We start from the raw sequence: 17,334 nt of genomic DNA on the forward strand, positions 1-17,334 counted from the left end.
CTAGCACCACCCGGGAAGCTCCACTTTTCACCATATGCTGCTGATATTCTTGAATCAAGAATGTGGCTCCCGTGACTTTTAAGTCCTTCTATGAAAGTCCCTTTGCCAAAACTTAATTCCTGGTTGAGTCTGGGTCCAGGCAGCTCCTGTGAGAAACGATGCGATTTCCACATAGTCTGAACTTCCGGTTTCCCTCTGGTCACAAGCTGAGCTGGACCCAAATCTCTGTATCCTGAACTCCCCTCTTGCCAGGACCTGCCCTTGCCAGTGTCCTCCCCGAGGGCTGGGTCTGCAGTCATGGCTTCCAGCTGGGGAAAGAACCCCGTCTCCTCCTCAAGAAAAAAACACTAGACAGGATAAGGCAAACTATAGATACAGACACCACAAGGGTTCCTTTAGCCTGGAGGCATCTGAGAAACCTCAGTCTTTGAGGCCTACCTGCCCCTGGCCTTACTCCTGCCCCTACGCTCCTTTCTGGAAAATGTCCCAGTTCTTATTTATGTGCATCCGAAGTCGGCCAGGGAGGGGCAGCCAGGATGTGAGGCCCTGGAGGTTGTTGCTTGATTAGGTGGGACTGTCCCCACTGGGACACCTCTGTATGCCCGAGGCATCCTCAGCCCAGGGACAGAGGAGGACTCTAAAGCTGAGGAAATGGGGAGGTGAGGATTTTGGGACCTGCAGCAGCAGGGACTTCCCCTAGAACCGCAGAGGGAAATACCACAGAGTGGAAACAAGTAACAAGGGGAGGGGGAGGAAAAAGAGAAGAAAGGAGAGAGAAGGAGGGAGCTAGGCAGGGTGACAGGGAGTTGAAGGAAGCACCTTATAAGACCTGGGACACAGGCCTGTGGGGACCCTGTCATGGGGCTCCAGAGAACAAGTGGTTTGTAGACGCCTCACCTTCATATTAAAGACCCAGTCAGTACAGAAGAGGAGCTTTACCCAGTCAGCAAAGACCCAAGAAAGCTTCTGTAGGTACTTAACGTACCTGAACTGTACATTTAAAAATGGCCCAATGAGGGCTTCCCTGGTGGCTCAGTGGTAAAGAATCTGCCTGCCAATGTAGGAGACATGGGTTTGATCCCTGGTGCGTGGACGATCCCACATGCTGCGGGCAACTAAGACTATACGCCACAACTCTTAAGCCTGTGCTCTAGAGCCTGGGAGCCACAACTACCGAGCCCATGTGCTGCAGCTACTGAAGCCTGCGCGCCCTAGAGCCCACGCTCTGCAGCAAGAGAAGATGTCTCTGCAATGAAAAGCCCATGCGCTGCAACTAGAGAGCAGCCCCCGCTCACAACAACTAGAGAAAAACCAGTGCAGCAACAAAGATCCAGCACAGCCAAAAATAAATAATAAAAAAATTTCAGTGGCCAAATGGTACATTTTATGATGTGTGTAAGTATGTTGCACAAAAGTTGAAGTAAAAGTTTTATGCTATGTTATACCAAAAAAATGAAAGGAAAGGGCACAGTTTCTTTGGAAAAGTGCCTGGTGATTCCTCAAAAGGGTAAACACAGAATTACCATTTGTTGTTCAGTCGCCCAATCGTGTCTGACTCTTTGCAACCCCATGGATTGCAGCACACCAGGCTTCCCTGCCCTTCACTAGCTCCTGGAGTCTGCTTAGACTCATGTCCATTGAGCCATCCAACCATCTCATCCTCTGTCACCCCTTTATCCTCTTGCCCACAATCTTTCCCAGCATCAGGGCCTTTTCTAATGAGTTGACTCTTTGCATCAGGTAGCCAAAGTATTGGAGCTTCAGCTTCAGTCCTTCCAATGAATATTCAGGGTTGATGTCCTTTACCATATGACCTAGCAATTCCATTCCCTGGTATATGCCCAAGAGAAATGAAGGCATTCACTCACATGAAAACTTGTATACAAATAGCAGCATTATCCATGTTCATAGCAGCATTATCCATCATAACCAAAAAGTGGAAACATAATACAGTCTATTCATACAATGGAATATTATTTGGCCATAAAGTAATGAAGTACTGACTCATGCTACAGCATGGATGTCCCTCAGAAATGCTACTCTGAGGGAAAGAAGCCAACCACAAAAGACCACTCATTGCATGAATCTATTTATATGAAATTCCCAGGATCTAGGTACATTTGTCGCGACAGAAAGGTTTAGTGGTTATGTAGAATTGGGAAGGGGTTGGAGGGAAATAGAAAGTATAGTTAACACAATTTGGAGTTTCTTTGTGGGGTGATGAAAATGTTCTAGAATTAGATAGTAGTCATGGTTATGCAACTTTATGAATATATTAAAACCCATTAAATTGTACATGTTAAAAGCATGAACTTCATGGTATATGAATTATATCTTATTTAAAGAATAAGATTTTAAAAAACTTTAAAAAAGTAGTCTCCTGGGGAAAGTATAGCCATGACTCCAGAATCCTCGCTGGCAATTCCTTTCCTTTCTGTGACAGGAACCCAGCAGGTTGGGGTCTGCAGAACTGAGAAGCTCCTGTCTCAGGCATCACAGATTCAGGGTGCTCCCAGCAGGGAGGGGAGGCATGGAAGGACGATGGGAGAGAGGACCTCGGGGTGTGAGGAGGGAGAAGAGGGCACAGACTCCCCAGCTCAGTGCCCGTCCTCTCCCATCCCCACACTCCCTGGCTCTGGGGCCCCAGTCACATTGCCCATTCCAAGAACCACCTGGTTGTGGGAGAAGCCCCCATGGGAGAAGGCAGGGAGGTCAGGGACACAGGCAGGAGCCTGGGACAGGCAAGCCAGGGGGTTGACCTCACAGGACCCAGCATCCTGGCCTTCCCGGAAGTAGATGGAGTCAGCAGAATCCATGGAGGGCTCCTGGTCAAAGAAGTTGTAGGGTCGCAAGAAGAAGCCCACACCGTTCCCCACCGTCACCGTGTTGGGAATGTCCTCTGCATGTGGGATGTGCAGGAAACCGGCTGTCACCCAGGCCACCAAGTCCTAGTGGGGGAAGAAGGAGGATCATGAGGCCTGGTGCTGCTAAGGACACTTTTGCCTCCCACAGTGGCCTCATACAGAAGGACTGAGCTCATCAGCCAGGAAAAATGTGAAATCATAACACTTTCTTCCTTAGTGAGTCCTACAGACGCCTGGAGGATTCTGACTTGGAAGAGAGTGAGGAGGCTCATGCTTGCTCCCTCTGCCTCCTCCCTCACCCCCACAGGCCCCCTCTCGACTCACTTGCCCAGCAATGGTCTCATTGTTGATGAAGTCACTGAAGTCCAGGGTGGGGCTCCAGGCGTCATTCAAATTATAGATGCTGGTGCTGCTGGGCTCCCCCTCCTTCCGCTGGGTCACGGCCAGCTGGTACCTGCAGGGGGTTTGGATTAGACCCACAAGATCATCGACCCATCCTGCTGCCTGAAGCTGCACTGAGGAGAGGACACAAAGGGGAAAGGAGCACAGAGGTCTTAGGGTGTCCAGCCTCTTTATCATCCTCTGTCCACTTCCCACTCTCTCTCTCACAAAGTTCCTGCATGTGTTCAATATCATGTATTTCAAACATCTACTAGCCCATCGTTCAGACTTCAGGTGGGACTGTGGCTCACGCCTCCATGCACATGGGACTCTGGGCCTGCATGCATAGGCACAGACATGGCCTGATTCCCATCTTAGGTCAATTTCAGTATCTCATGTACCTGGATTTTAGGGAGGACTCCCTCAGAGATGTGCTCCTTTCTTCCTCTTTTCTTCCCTCCTTCAACCTTTTTTTTTGGTATTGGAGTATAGTCAGTTAACAATGTTGTGATAGTCTCAGGTGGACAGCAAAGGGACTCGGTCACACACATTCATGTATCCATTCTCCCCCAAACTCCCGTCCCATTCAGGTTGCCACATAACATTGAGCAAACTTCTTTGTGCTACACAGTGGGATCTCGTTGGTTATCCATTTTATTTTTTTTATTTTTGGCTGCATGGGGTCTTTGCTGCTGTGAGCCCAGGCTTTTTCTAGTTGCAGGGAGCGGGGACTAGTCTTCGTTGTGCAGCACGGGCTCTAGGCACGAGGGCTTCAGTAGTGGCGGCTCAGAGGTCTAGAGTGCTGGCTCAGTAGTTGTGATGAATGGGCTCAGTTGCCCTGCAGCATGTGGGAATCTTAGCTCCCTGACCAGGGATCGAGCCTATGTCCCCTGCATTGGCAGGTGGATTCTTAGCCACTGGACCACCAAGGAAGCCCAATTTTAAGTATAGCTGCGTGTATATGTCGATCCCAAACTCCCCAACTATCCCTTCCCCTCACCCTTCCTTCCTGGCAACTATAAGTTTGTTCTCTAAATCTGTGAGTCTGTTTCTATTTTGTAAAGAAGTTCATTTGTATAATTTTTTTTTTTTAGATTCGAATATAAGGGATGTCATACGATATTTCTCCTTCTTTGTCCGACTTACTTCACTCAGTATGACAATCTCTAGGTTCATTCATGTTGCTGCAAATGTCCTCCACCCTACCAATGCCCCTACCCCTGTTTCATTGAGAGATAAATGACCACTGGTGGTTAAATTTCATACATTTTATGTTAGGGTGTTCTTCCAAGGTACTTAAAGAAATCTGATTTACTAGGTTGAGCATACTCCTTAAATTATTATTTTATGTGGCTGGGTTTCAACTGACCTTCTCCTTCTGAGGAGCTGAAGCCATTACTTCTTGTAATGGCTGAGTAATATTTCATTGTGTATGTGTACCATATGTTCTTTATCCATTCCTCTGTTGATGGACATTTAGGCTGTTTCCATGTCTTAACTGTAAACAGTACTGTAAAGAGTGCTGCAATGAACACTGGATACTTTTAGGACACATGTATACATGAACACATGTATACTTTTCGATCATGTTTTCTCTGGGTATATGTCCAGGAGTGGGATTGCAGGACCATATGGTAGTTCTATTTTTTAGTGTTTAAGGAATGTCCGTACTACGTTCTCCATAGTGGCTGTGCCAATTTACATTCCCACAAGTAGTATAGGGGGTGTTCTCTTCTCACCACACCCTCTCCAGCATTTGTTTACAGACTTTTTAATAACTATTTTGACTCAATCTTTTTTTATATGTTTTTTTTTAATGTGGACCATTTTTTAAAAGTCTACTGAGTTTGTTATAATCTTGCTTCTGTTTCATGTTTTGGCTTTTTGGCCACGAGAAATATGGGATCTTAGCTCCCTGACCAGGGATCAAACCCACAACCCCTGCACTGGAAGGTGAAGTCTTAACCCCTGGACTGCCAGGGAAGTCTCTCCTCTCCAACCTTGATTATGAGCATTTTAAACATACAGAAAACTTGAAAGAGTATAGTGAACACCCACATACCCACCTCATAGATTCTACTGATGCCTTAAACGTTTTTTTCCATTTAATTCAGTATCTATTTTTCCATTCATCCATTCACCCAGTAGGCTTCAATTTGAGCAGCCTAAGATTGTGGCTGTACGAATGCATGTGTGTGAGAATGTGCGGTTGTGAGTGTGTACACACTCCCATGGGAGGTGGGGAACCTGGGTTCCCAGCAACACATAGCCTTTTGTACCATCCACCTCCCCCAATGCCTCCCTTACATCCCATCACTCACCTTGCCCAGCTGAAGGCTCTCTCCATGGAGCTGTTCTGGGGCAGCGGCCCCCCAGCAAAGCTGACGGTCTGGATGCGGTAGCCCCGAGGGTGCCCCCACTTGTTGCTCTGGTTGCTGGCCAGGTACAGGTAGCGAGGGGAGGGCCCTCCCAGGGGGAAGGCAGCCTGCTCCTCGGTCTCCAGCTGCTTCCGGGTCACCTGCAGCCTCTGTATCTGGTGCTCGGGGCTCCAGGGTACCACCATGGGGACAAAAGCCATGTCTTCAGCCCAGACCCAATTCTCCAGTCCTGCGGGAGTGGAGTGGGGAGAAGGGAGGAGCAAGAGCTAGTCAGGCAGCCACACTGCCCCCTCTGGAGTCTGCCTGCTCCTGGCTTCAGAGTAGGAGCCAAAGACAAGGCCAGACTGAGCGTGTCCCTTGCTTCCTTCCCCTCTCCCCAGAATGTCCTTGATCCAGAGATTTGGAGAAGGTTTTCCTTCTGGACATCATCTCTGGTAATAACCCCAGATGCCCTACGACTGAGTTTCCATTGACCTTCTCCTTCTGAGGAGCTGAAGGTAGGGTAGTTTACCTGAGGTTGGAGCAGTCTAGCAGGCGATGTGCAGAGTCAGGTTCTTTCTGACCTGAGGAAAAGGTCTGCATATCATATCTGAAGCTCCATCATTAGAACTGCTTTCTCATGAACATAATCACAGCAGTAGCTCAATTTACTGAACTTGCAGGAGTTCTACACAGGCAGTGTGCTGAGGGCTTTACATGGATTGATGCTTTACTTACACAACAACCCATTTTATGGATGGGACAACTGAGGCTTAGATGTGCCCCGGTTTGTCACCAAGGGCACGTGGTTAGTTTCATGGGAATGCCGGAGACCTAGGTCTCAGTCTGGTCCTACACTGACTATACATGAGTACCCAGAGGAAACCAACATCAAGTGGCTCCACCACCCATGGCCAGCAGACATGCAGGCCAGCGGGAGGAAAGTCAGCCCCCAGGCCCAACACCGCTGGAGCTCAGTGGTGTTTTCTATTGTTTTGGGTTTGGCACAGAATTAGGCACAGTATGTTGCCTACATATTTGTTTTAAACGAATTTACTGGAGTCCAGCTAGGTTCCACATTAGGAGTCAACTTAAGTGATCTGAGACCAAAGAACAGTAAACCAAAACATGCCGGAAGTTCCCTCCATACCTTCAAAAGATTAGAGAGAGCAGAGACTGATTAAGCAAAGCCTCAGTTTCCTCTTGTGAATTACTGCTCTTAGTCCACACTCCACATTGTTTGCTTATGTGTGTGTTAGTTGCTCAGTCATTTCTGACTGTTTGTGAGTCCATGGACTGTAGGTCTCCAAGCTCCTCTGTCTATGAAATTTTCCAGGCAAGAATACTGGAATGGGTAAGCATTCCCTTCTCTAGGGGATCTTCCCAACCCAGGGATCGAACCAGAGTCTCCTGCCTTGCAGGCAGATTCTGTACCATCTGAGCCACCGGTGAAGCCTTTCTACTTATAGATGATAACTACAGGCCAAGAGTTCTCTTTTCTGGTACAGCCATACAAGCAAACTCATATGGATAATACTAACAATAATAGCTAATACTTTTCCATGCGTATCAGGCACCATTGCATGTGCTTTAAGGTTTGCCATAGAGACTTCTCAAGTGGTCCAGTGGCTAAGACTCAAGCTCCCAATGCAGGGGGCCCAGGTTTGATCCCTGGTCAGGGAACTAGATACACATGAATCAACTAAGAACTCACATGCAACCTGGTGCTGCCAAATAGATAAGTAAATACATAAATATTTTTCAGCCTGGATGGCAGGAAGCTTGAGGGAGAATGGATACAAGTATATGTATGGCTGAGTCCCTTTGCTATCTACCTGAAACTATCACAACACTATTAATCAGTTATTCTCCAATAAAAGGTTTGTTTGTTTGTTTTTAAAAAGGATTTCCCTGTCCAATCGGGGGACATGGGTTCAATTCCTAGTCTGGGAAAATTCCACATGCCTTGGGGAAACTAAGCCCGTGCACCTCAACTACAGTGTCTGCACTCTAGAGTCTGTGCTCTGCAACAAGAGAAACCACCACAGTGAGAAGCCTAGGCACTGCAGCTAGAGAAACCCCACACACAGCAACAGACACAGCATAGCCACGAATAGACAAGTACATACATTTTTTAAAAAAGAGTTGTCCTAGTTTGGATGTAGAGATAAAGAGAGACATGAGTGTCAGTTAGAATACATACATATATTTTCTAGTTAAGTCCAATAAGTGACCCTGAAAGCAATGACATCCCAGGAATAATGAGCACATCTGCTCCCCAGATCTTGATTTCTAAATACTATTCTCCAATAAAAGAAACCAGAGATTCTTGGAGAAGTGGTTGAATCAAGGGTTAGAAGAGGGAAAATACGAGATGGAATAGAAACATATTGTGGTGCCAGAGAGTAAAGAAGTGCTCAAAAAAGGAGGGAGTCATGTCAGCAGGACACAGAAACCAACCTGAAGGCCCTCCCAATGACCAAAGCTGGAACAATTTAGGGAAAAAAATAAATGGTAGTAGGGGGTTCTAACCCTTAGAATAAAATATCCGTGAGTTCATACAGTTATGAATAAATAATTATATATAGAAATAAAATGGAGGGACAACACTTTCTTATGGAAAATTCCAGTGAATAAATGTATAAAGAAAAAGAGAAAAATGTAAATGACACAGTAATAATCACTGTTGCAGGAAAAATCCACCAATAGTTGCTAATATTCGTAGGCAAGAGTTTGAGAAGAAAGAGCTTGAGAAGAAAAGAAATAGTACATTTGCACAGCATCAAAAATTTACCCCAAATATTTGTTAACTGCAAGTGGAAAAACAGTAACTTTTGCAATGAGGTAGCTGGAAAATACCACCTTAACCAACTGCTTGAGTCCCCCATCACTGGTGATAAGACATAAGGACATGATGTATCCCATGATACGATGCTCTGAGAAGGGTGTAATGTCATTCCTGTGGTTTTCTTACCCAAGAAACTCCATGAAAACAAAAACACAAGCTCAATCTAATCATGAGACAGTATCAGAGAAAACCCAATGAAAGACATTCTACAAAATGATTGACTAGTATCTTCTAAAGTGTCAGTTCCTGGGACTTCACTGTGGTCCAGTGGTTAAGCCTTACAATGCAGGGGATGTGGGTTTGATTTCTGGTTGGGGGAATCAAAAATCCCATCTAAGATCTCATGTGCTGTGGGGCAAGGAAGCCTACGCACCACAACTATGGAGCCCTCATGTCCTAGAGTGCCTGGCACAACAAGAGAGCCTGTGGGCTGCAAAAAAGATCCTGCTTGATGCAGTGATGATCCCACGTACTGCAACTAAGACTGGACGCAGCCAAACAGGTAAATAATAGGAACTGCTGCAGATTGAAGAAGACGATAAAGAGATAGGACATCTAAGCGCAATGTGGGATGCTGGTTTAGATCCTGAAACAGAGAAAGGAAATCAGTGGAAGAACTGATAACATTTTCATCAGGTCTGCCATTTATAATATCGTAATCATGTTAATTTCCTGGGTTTGACTGTCCTGTGTTTATGTAAGATGTTAACATTAAGGGGAGTCAATGAAGCATGTATGGCAACTCTTTATAATGTCTGCAATTTTTCTGTAAGTCTAAAGACATGGAACAGACTGGTTCCAAATAGGAAAAGGAGTATGTCAAGGTTGTATATTGTCACCCTACTTATTTAACTTATATGCAGAGTACATCATGAGAAATGCTGGGCTGGAAGAAGCACAAGCTGGAATCAAGATTGCCGGGAGAAATATCAATAACCTCAGATATACAGATGACACCACCCTTATGGCAGAACGTGAAGAGGAACTAAAAAGCCTCTTGACGAAAGTGAAAGAGGAGAGTGAAAAAGTTGGCTTTAAGCTCACATTCAGAAAACGAAGATCATGGCATCTGGTCCCATCACCTCATGGGAAATAGATGGGGAAACAGTGGAAACAGTGTCAGACTTCATTTTTTTAGACTCCAAAATCCTGCAGATGGTGATTGCAGCCATGAAATTAAAAGACGCTTACTCCTTGGAAGGAAAGTTATAACCAACCTACACAGCATATTCAAAAGCAGAAACATTACTTTGCCAACAAAGGTCTGTCTAATCAAGGCTATGGTTTTTCCAGTGGTCATGTATGGATGTGAGAGTTGGACTGTGAAGAAAGCTGAGTGCTGAAGAATTGATGCTTTTGATCTGTGGTGTTGGAGAAGACTGTTGAGAGTCCCTTGGATTGCAAGGAGATCCAACCAGTCCATCCTAAAGGAGACCAGTCCTGGGTGTTCATTGGAAGGACTGATGCTAAAGCTGGAACTCCAAAAAAAAATAAAGCTGGAACTCCAATACTTTGGCCACCTCATGGGAAGAGTTGACTCATTGGAAAAGACTCTGATGCTGGGAGGGATTGGGGGCAGGAGGAGAAGGGGACGACAGAGGATGAGATGGCTGGATGGCATCACCGACTTGATGGACCTGAGTTTGAGTGAACTCCGGGAGTTGGTGATGGACAGGGAGGCCCGGTGTGCTGAGATTCATGGGGTCGCAAAGAGTCGGACATGACTGAACAACTGAACTGAACTGAAAGTTATTTCAGGGACTTCCCTGGTGGTCCAGTGGTTAAGAATTCATCTTCCACTGCATAGGATGCAGGTTTGAGCCCTGGTCAAGGAGCTAAAACTTGACATGCCCTGGGGCATCTAAGCCCAAGGGCCACAACTAGCTGAGCCCTCACGTTCTAGAGCCTGCTCTCCACAACAAGAGAAGCTCGTGAGCCGCAACTAGAGAAAGCCCAACCCTGTTGACGAAGAGACCATGCTCTGCAATGAAGGCCCAGCTCAGCCAAAACCAAAAAAGTTATTTCAAAAGAAAAAATGTTTTCAAATAGTCACTAATCCTCACAACAATCTTATGAGAAATGCACCGTTAAACCATTTTACACTTAAGTAAACTGAGATACAAAGAGGATAAGTATAAAGATCTTTCTCTCAGGGTGTGGAGAAAAGGGAACCTTCTTAAGTTGTTAGTAGGAATGTAAATTGGTGCAGCCACCAAGGAGAACAGTATGGAGGTTCCTCAGAAAAGTAAAGATAGAGTTGCCATGTGATCCAGAAATTCCACTTCTGGGCCTGGGAGAAAACTGTAATTCAAAAAAATACATGCACCCCAAAGTTCATAGCCACAGTATTTATGATAGCCAAGACCTAGAAGCAACCTAAGGGCAACAACCGATGATTAGATTAAGAAGATGTGAGATATACATATACACAGTAGAAGTGGCTAGTGACTACCATATTGAACAGAATAAAAGAATAGAAAAAAGCATTTCCCAACAAATGCTGGAGAGGGAACCCTCCTACACTAAAACCTAAAAACAGACTTACTATATGATCCAGCAATCCCACTCCTGGGCATATATTCAGACAAAACTATAATTTGAAAAGATACATGTACCCCTATGTTCATAGCAGCAGTATTTACAATAGTCAACACATGGAAACAACCTAACTGTCCAGTGACAGGTGAATGGATAAAGATAATGTAATACATATACACCATGGAATATTACTGAGCCATAAAAAAGAACAAATGAGGGTCAGTTGAACTGAGGTGGATGAACCTATAGCCTGTTATACAGAGTGAAGTAAACCAGAATGAGAAAACCAAATATTGTATATTAACACATATATATCAAATCTAGAAAAATGGTAGTGGTGAACATATTTGCAGGGCAGGAATGGAGACATAAACGTAGAGAACTGACTTGTGGACACAGCGAGGGAAGGAGAGGGTGGGATGAATTCAGAGTGTAGCACTGAAATACTTTGTGTAAAATAACTAATGGGAAGCTCCTGTATAATGCAGAGAGCTCAGCCAGGTGCTCTGTGATGACCTAGAGGGGTGGGATGGGAAAGAGTGGGAGGGAGACTCATGAGGGAGGGGATACATACATGTATACACACACACACGCTTATGGCTGATTCACATTGTCGAACGGCAGAAACTAACACAACGTTGTTAAGAAATTATATTCCAATTAAAAAATTTCATAAATAATAAAATGCAGCACAAATTGACATATCTATGAAACAGAAACAGATTTACCGCTATAGAAACAGATTTGTGGTTGCTGTGGGGGAGGGATGATTGGGAGTTTGAGGTTAGCAGACATAAACTACTATATATAGAATGGATAAACAACAAAGACCTACTGCATAGCACAGAGAACTATATTCAATATCCTGAGATAAACCATAATGGAAAATAATATGAAATATATATATATATATGTGTGTGTGTATGTATAACTGAATCACTTTGCTGCATAGCAGAAATTAACACAACATAGTAAATCAACTAAACTTCAATTAAAAAAAAAAAAAAACGGTTGCTCTCACATTTTCCAGGAGCTCTTCATGTGGTCCCTACTCCTCCATTATAACCTAAGCCTCCTGAGAGCAGAGATGTGGTTTCTTTTGTTAAACTGTTTTAGTGCAGTGCTTGGCACAAATATGCATTCAGTAAATATTTGTTGTTTGCATGAGTGTAATATGTTGTTATGTGAGAAATTAGAACTGAGAAAATATATGTACATTATGATTGAAAAATTTCAGTAAAAATCTATACCAGTATATCTTACCATGGGGCTTCCCAGGTGGCTCAGTAGTAAAGAACCCACCTGCCAATGCAGTAGACGTGGGTTCCATCCCTGGGTTGGGAAGACCCCCTGGAGAAGGAAATGCAACCCACTCCAGTACTCTTGCCTCCTCCCATGGACAGAGGAGCCTGGTGGGCTACTGTTCATGGGGTCGCAGAGTTGGTCACGACTGAGCAACTAAACCACCGCTGTGTAGTATCCTATGTAGCACACACCATGATATAGTCTAGAACTGCAGGTGCACAGTTTGAAAAAGGAAAGAATTATTTTTTTAAGCATGAGGGAATAACTATCTAAGGTTGAAAATCTCTGAGGAGTTCGATGACTTTCATATTTATTCATATTTACATCTTTAATGTTTCAAAGAGATTTTTATTCTCTTTGGCCTCCCAACAAGCAGGATATTAGCACCCTGACCAGGGATGGAACCCTGCCTCCTGCAGTGGAAATGTGGAGTCTTAACCACTGGACAACCAAGGAACTGGCACAATGAAAACTTTTAAATCTAGGCTTAAGACTTCAGACTCTTGTATTGGAATCGTTGCCTCTGCCAGCATGTCTTACCTCCCACATCCAGATCCACCTTGTAGTGGGCACTGTGGGTGTGGACAGTGCCCAGTGTGTTCTCCCGGACCTGGTTTCCATATCTTCGGGCAGCACCAAAGAGAAACACTGAGCTGATGTAGCCTGTGGCATGGAATTTGACTTCTATGGCCCCATTGGGGTGGAAGACCATATCCCACACATAGTCATAATTAAGCATCGTGGACACAGACCTGAAGACCAGCACTGTCTCCACAACACCCCCAAAATAGTGGGAATGAAAATCTGAGTGGTGTCGCCTTAGGGGCAGGCCATTGTTCTCCTCAAACACACAAAAGGCGTCTTGTAGTGTCTTGGGGGCTTGGGACTCCAGAAGGAAGTGCCAGTCCACGTAGGTAGCCAGATAGGGACAGTCCACCCCACGGCTCAGGGGCGTGGAAAAGTACCCCAAACCAAAGTTGGCATCTGCATACCGGCCTCTCAAGGCAAAAGGAGAATTTCCACCATAGATGGCCAAGGCCTCCTGGACACTGACTTCATACGCAATTCTCTCCCCCTGGAAGCGGATGTCAAAGATCCTAGGACCACTGAAACCTCCGAGGCCAAAGGAGAAAGTCCACAATGAGGAGGACACTCGATTGCCCTGGACCCTGAAGCGGGGCCCCTGAGGATGGAACTGCAGAGGGGGAGCCAGACCTGGGGGCACCTGGGACTTCAGGGACCAGGACCCACCTGTGCCATTGTCTGGGATCACCACCACATTCACCTGGCCAGCCTCAAACTGCTCCTCCAGCTGGGCCAGACTCTCATAGTAGCGGCCTTGAAAGAACACCTTCTGGATGGTCCACTGGGCAGGGTCCAGAGCCTTGTGATCTACCAGCAGCTCCAACCCCACAGGGTGCAGGAAGAACCCAGCCCCAGAAATGTTGTAGTAGAGGCCAAACCACGTGGCCCTGTCCCCTGACTGCACTCCACGAGGAGCTGAGTTCATGGTCACCAGTTTCTGTCCTCCTTGTTTGTAGGAGCAGCAGTGGTGCAGGACACCAGCAGCCTGGGGCAGCTCTCTGTCGAAGATCATCTGGTCTATGTCCAGGTACTCTCGGAGAAGCACGGGGCGTCGGTAATAGGGCAGGGGGCCCCCATGACGCTCCACGGTCACATCCCGCATGTAGGAGGGCTGGGGCAGCGGCCCCACCACCAGCTCAGTCACATTGGGCTGGGGTTGTTTGCCAAAGAAGACAATGGCCAGTGCCTCCCGGGCAGGTGGGGGGCTCCCCCTGTCCAGGTGGGCCAGGGCTGCAGCCTTGGGGGGCAGCTGAAGTTCTACCGAGAAGACACAGTTGTCTGAGGGTCGGGCCTGGGCTGCATCCACCAGGTCTGGCCCCAGCTGCTGGGTCAGGAAGCTCATCACAGCTGTCAGCTCTTCTCGGCTCAGGTCTGCAAACAGCTGGCTCTGGTCAGGGTGTGTCCAGGGCTGGTCACTGGGGGATCCGGAGGGGCAGCGGGGAGGCAGGCTGGGATGACATTGCTTCCCAACTCCCTCCTCACTCCCAGCACCACCTTCCTCCCTACCCATCGCCAGAAGAGTCCACAAGGACAGAAAAATGAAGATGAACATCTCTAAAACTCCTGGTTGTCCTCAGCCTCTTCAATCGGAATGCAGAATGCAAGATAGACAGACAGTACCTGGGTGCTCAATGCCTCTTTCAGTCTCTGGAGGTTCCTGGCTCTTGGTGGTCCTTCTGGGTGATGGCATGATGGGTAAATTCAAGACAAGCAGCCAAGGAGAGAAGGTTGGCAGGGAGTGGAAGTTGGGGGCAGGCAATGGTCAAACCAGGCTCAGGAGGTGGGACTGAGGTAGAAACCTGGACTTTAAGTGGTCCACGTCAGCCTCTGTCTTCCTGTTCCAAATCAAACACTCAGGTTCAAGGTTGGGGCACAAAGTGGAGGAGGGCTGGGTTTGGGAGACACAGCTGGAGGGAGGAGAGGAAGATGTGACGGGAGCAGAAAGGGACAGTCCTTGGGCTTCTCTCCTCATGCAGATGCAGCTTTTCTCCTGGCTACCTGGCTGCAAGCCAAACACACCTGAGCACAACCCTCCAGCAGGATTCGCTCCTTCCTTCCTCTAGTCTGGGAAGCCCTCATCACTGTATTCTGCTTCCCCATCACCAGAATCCTACAGGCACCCACAGGAGCCTGGAGAATCATCCTGAGAACACAAAGCACCAGGGAGGAGCCGGGGAACTGAGGGGCTGAGCCAGTTCAACATATTGGAGGCCCTGAGCTCCCTGAGTCACTGGAGGGAAACATTTGAGGGGTGGAACCAGTAGCAAACTAGAGGGAGTTGGGAGCTGCAGTGTAAGAAAGACTCTCTCCCTGTCCCACGAGCAGGACTGGTGGATCATCACAGGTCAGGGTCCCTGGAACCCTGGCTGTGAACTTGCAACCTGGGCCAAGTTATAAATGCATCCAGCTGTCACGGGCCCTCTCTCCCGACTGAGGTCTTTCTCTCTGTTCTTCAGAACCTAGCTTCTCTCCAGCTCATGGACTCATCTCCATCCACTGTTGACCCAGCAGTGAACCTGGGCTTGAAGCAGGACAGAAAGGAGCAGAAGCTTCTGTGCTGTGTGTGCCCCCTGGATGTGACTCCCTCAGGTCAGAAGCTGAGCAGCATCTGAAATCTATTTCCTGTCCTTCACCTCCCAGCCCTGCCTGGGCTTCCAGCAGGTAGAAGTCACCCCTCCCCATTGCTTCTCATTCCCCGTCTTTGAAGAGAGACAGACAGAGAGAGTGAGTGAGAGATGCAAAAGAGAAATTGACTGAGGTTTAACATTTTTCTTGTATATGTACAGACAAGAGGAGGCAAAGGGATCACCAGAGGCCACACCCATTTTTCTGGATTCAAACACTTGAGAAAATTGAGCCCCCAAGCCCATGTCTCAACTCACTTTAGCTTTCCCTACCCTACCCCTTCCTAAAACACAAGTTAGTTTAAAGAACAGAGTCAAATTTTGTTGGGCCCATTTATTATTTGAATAATAATAAATGAATATTAATACAGTCATATGGTTCAAAATTCAAAATTTTCAAAAGGGTTTATACTACTAAACCTCCCATTGCCTCCCATCTGAGTCCCCACCTCCTGGTTCCTCTCCACAGCAGCAACCAGTGTTACCCATGTCTTCTGAATACACATTTCTAAGATATGAAAAATATGTATTTGTGTGATCCTTCCCTGTAGAACACAAGTAGAGGTGTCCTATACACACTTCTGTGCTTTTTCTTGTTCACTGCATTATGATTCCCTATAAAGAGATATAATTACTTTTACAGCTGCATAGTATTGCTTTTTAAGAGTGTATCAGAATTTATTTAATCAGTCTTCTAGGGACACAAGTTCTACTGCTTCCCATCTCTGGTTATTTGCAGAGACAGCCCAAATCCAGTCTGCCACCACCCAGCTGTCCATAGGAACAGCCTGTGGGGAGGCTCCACCCCAGAAACCCTGGCTTATTTGCATGCTTACATATGATTGAACAGCACCTGGCCCCATGGTGCGAGTGCCTGGTCTTCCTGTTTTGCCTGCCCCACCTCCCCTGTTGGCTAACCCTGGTACTGAGGGCACTGGTCACACATACACCTGACACAAAATGACCACTCTTCATTAGCACTGCACCCACAAAGCTATCTAAAGTGCTACCTAGAGCTGCTGCTGTCTCCATGACCAGCCTCTGCCAGAGGATGCAAGATCCAAGGCAGATCTATACAAATGGGCAGAAAGAACTGTGAAGAGACCCTCTGCCCCAGGACTGGGGGAAGGGGAAGCTCCCAGACACAGGGAGCCAGAAGGGGACTGTCCTCTCAAGCTAGCTGTCCCTTGCATTTTGAGACTTCCACAGGCCTGGAGCCAGGAGAGGAGACCAGAGTTGACAAATGAGAACTGGGGGAAATCTACTCAGAGCAGAAAGGGAAATCCCAGAAAATAAGAACAGGTAAGAAAGGACAGGAGGTCTGGCTCAGTCTCTTGTGGGGTCCCTGGGTCCTGGTATGCACAAGGTTTTGTTTGAGCCCTCCAAATGTCTCTGGCGGGTACGGGGTTTGATTCTAAATGTGATTTCACCCCTCCTACCATCTCATTGGAAGGACTGATGCTGAAGCTGAAACTCCACTATTTAGTCAACTGATGTGAAGAACTGACTCATTGGAAAAGACCCTGATGCTGGGAAAGATTGAAGGCAGGAGGAGAAGGGGACGACAGAGGATGAGATGGTTGGATGGCATCACTGACTCAATGGACATGAGTTTGAGCAGGCTCTGGGAGTTGGTGATGGACAGGGAGGCCTGGCGTGCTGCTGTCCATGGTGTCTCAAGGAGTCGGACATGACTGAGGGACTGAACTGAACTGAACTGAAGAACACGAGGGGTTAAACAAGAAGGAAGAGAGAGAGAGAAAAAGGACTAGAATGAGAGGAAAGATGGGCCAAAGAGCTCCTTCCAGCTGGACTCCTGGATTCACCTGGCA

The 17,334-nt window shown here is 46.8% G+C and overlaps 1 protein-coding gene and 1 long non-coding RNA gene across 4 annotated transcripts; one reads left to right on the forward strand and one right to left on the reverse strand.

Annotated features, from left to right (window-relative positions):
* Positions 1–2,073: 2,073 nt before the first annotated feature.
* LOC147351547 (primary amine oxidase, liver isozyme-like) lies at positions 2,074–16,018 on the reverse strand. Of its 3 annotated transcripts, XR_015147573.1 has the most exons (5): positions 12,834–16,018; positions 6,135–6,186; positions 5,567–5,852; positions 3,189–3,318; positions 2,074–2,948 (listed from the first exon to the last, which is right to left on the reverse strand). XR_015147573.1 is itself a non-coding variant. In XM_086357546.1 (4 exons), the coding sequence occupies exons 1-4, from the start codon at positions 14,428–14,430 to the stop codon at positions 2,598–2,600; spliced, it is 1,653 nt and encodes a 550-aa protein (XP_086213672.1). In that variant the 5' UTR covers positions 14,431–16,018; the 3' UTR covers positions 2,074–2,597. The 3 variants fall into 3 exon arrangements, 2 of the variants coding, with proteins under 2 accessions (XP_086213672.1, XP_086213671.1); XM_086357546.1 differs by lacking the exon at positions 6,135–6,186 and having other exon boundaries at positions 13,545–16,018; XM_086357545.1 differs by lacking the exon at positions 6,135–6,186.
* Positions 16,019–16,684: 666 nt separating this feature from the next.
* Positions 16,685–17,327, forward strand: LOC147351548 (uncharacterized). The gene is made up of 2 exons (XR_015147576.1): positions 16,685–16,804; positions 16,956–17,327. It is a non-coding gene; the product is annotated as an uncharacterized LOC147351548 (long non-coding RNA).
* Positions 17,328–17,334: the final 7 nt, after the last annotated feature.

This window comes from Bos grunniens, chromosome 19 (genome assembly GCF_055505025.1).
Source record: "Bos grunniens cultivar Pamir isolate PY7600 chromosome 19, Bosgru_T2T1.0, whole genome shotgun sequence".
NCBI classification, from domain to species: Eukaryota; Metazoa; Chordata; class Mammalia; order Artiodactyla; family Bovidae; genus Bos; species Bos grunniens.

Excerpts from the sequence above, each read along its gene's own strand:
- LOC147351547 (XM_086357545.1), bottom strand. The coding sequence starts at position 14,430 with ATGTTCATCTTCATTTTTCTGTCCTTGTGGACTCTTCTGGCGATGGGT. Across the intron at positions 3,319-5,566 it reads AGAGCCTTCAGCTGGGCAAG|GTACCAGCTGGCCGTGACCC; the intron begins GTGAGTGATGGG and ends AACCCCCTGCAG. Across the intron at positions 2,949-3,188 it reads ATGAGACCATTGCTGGGCAA|GACTTGGTGGCCTGGGTGAC; the intron begins GTGAGTCGAGAG and ends TTCCCCCACTAG.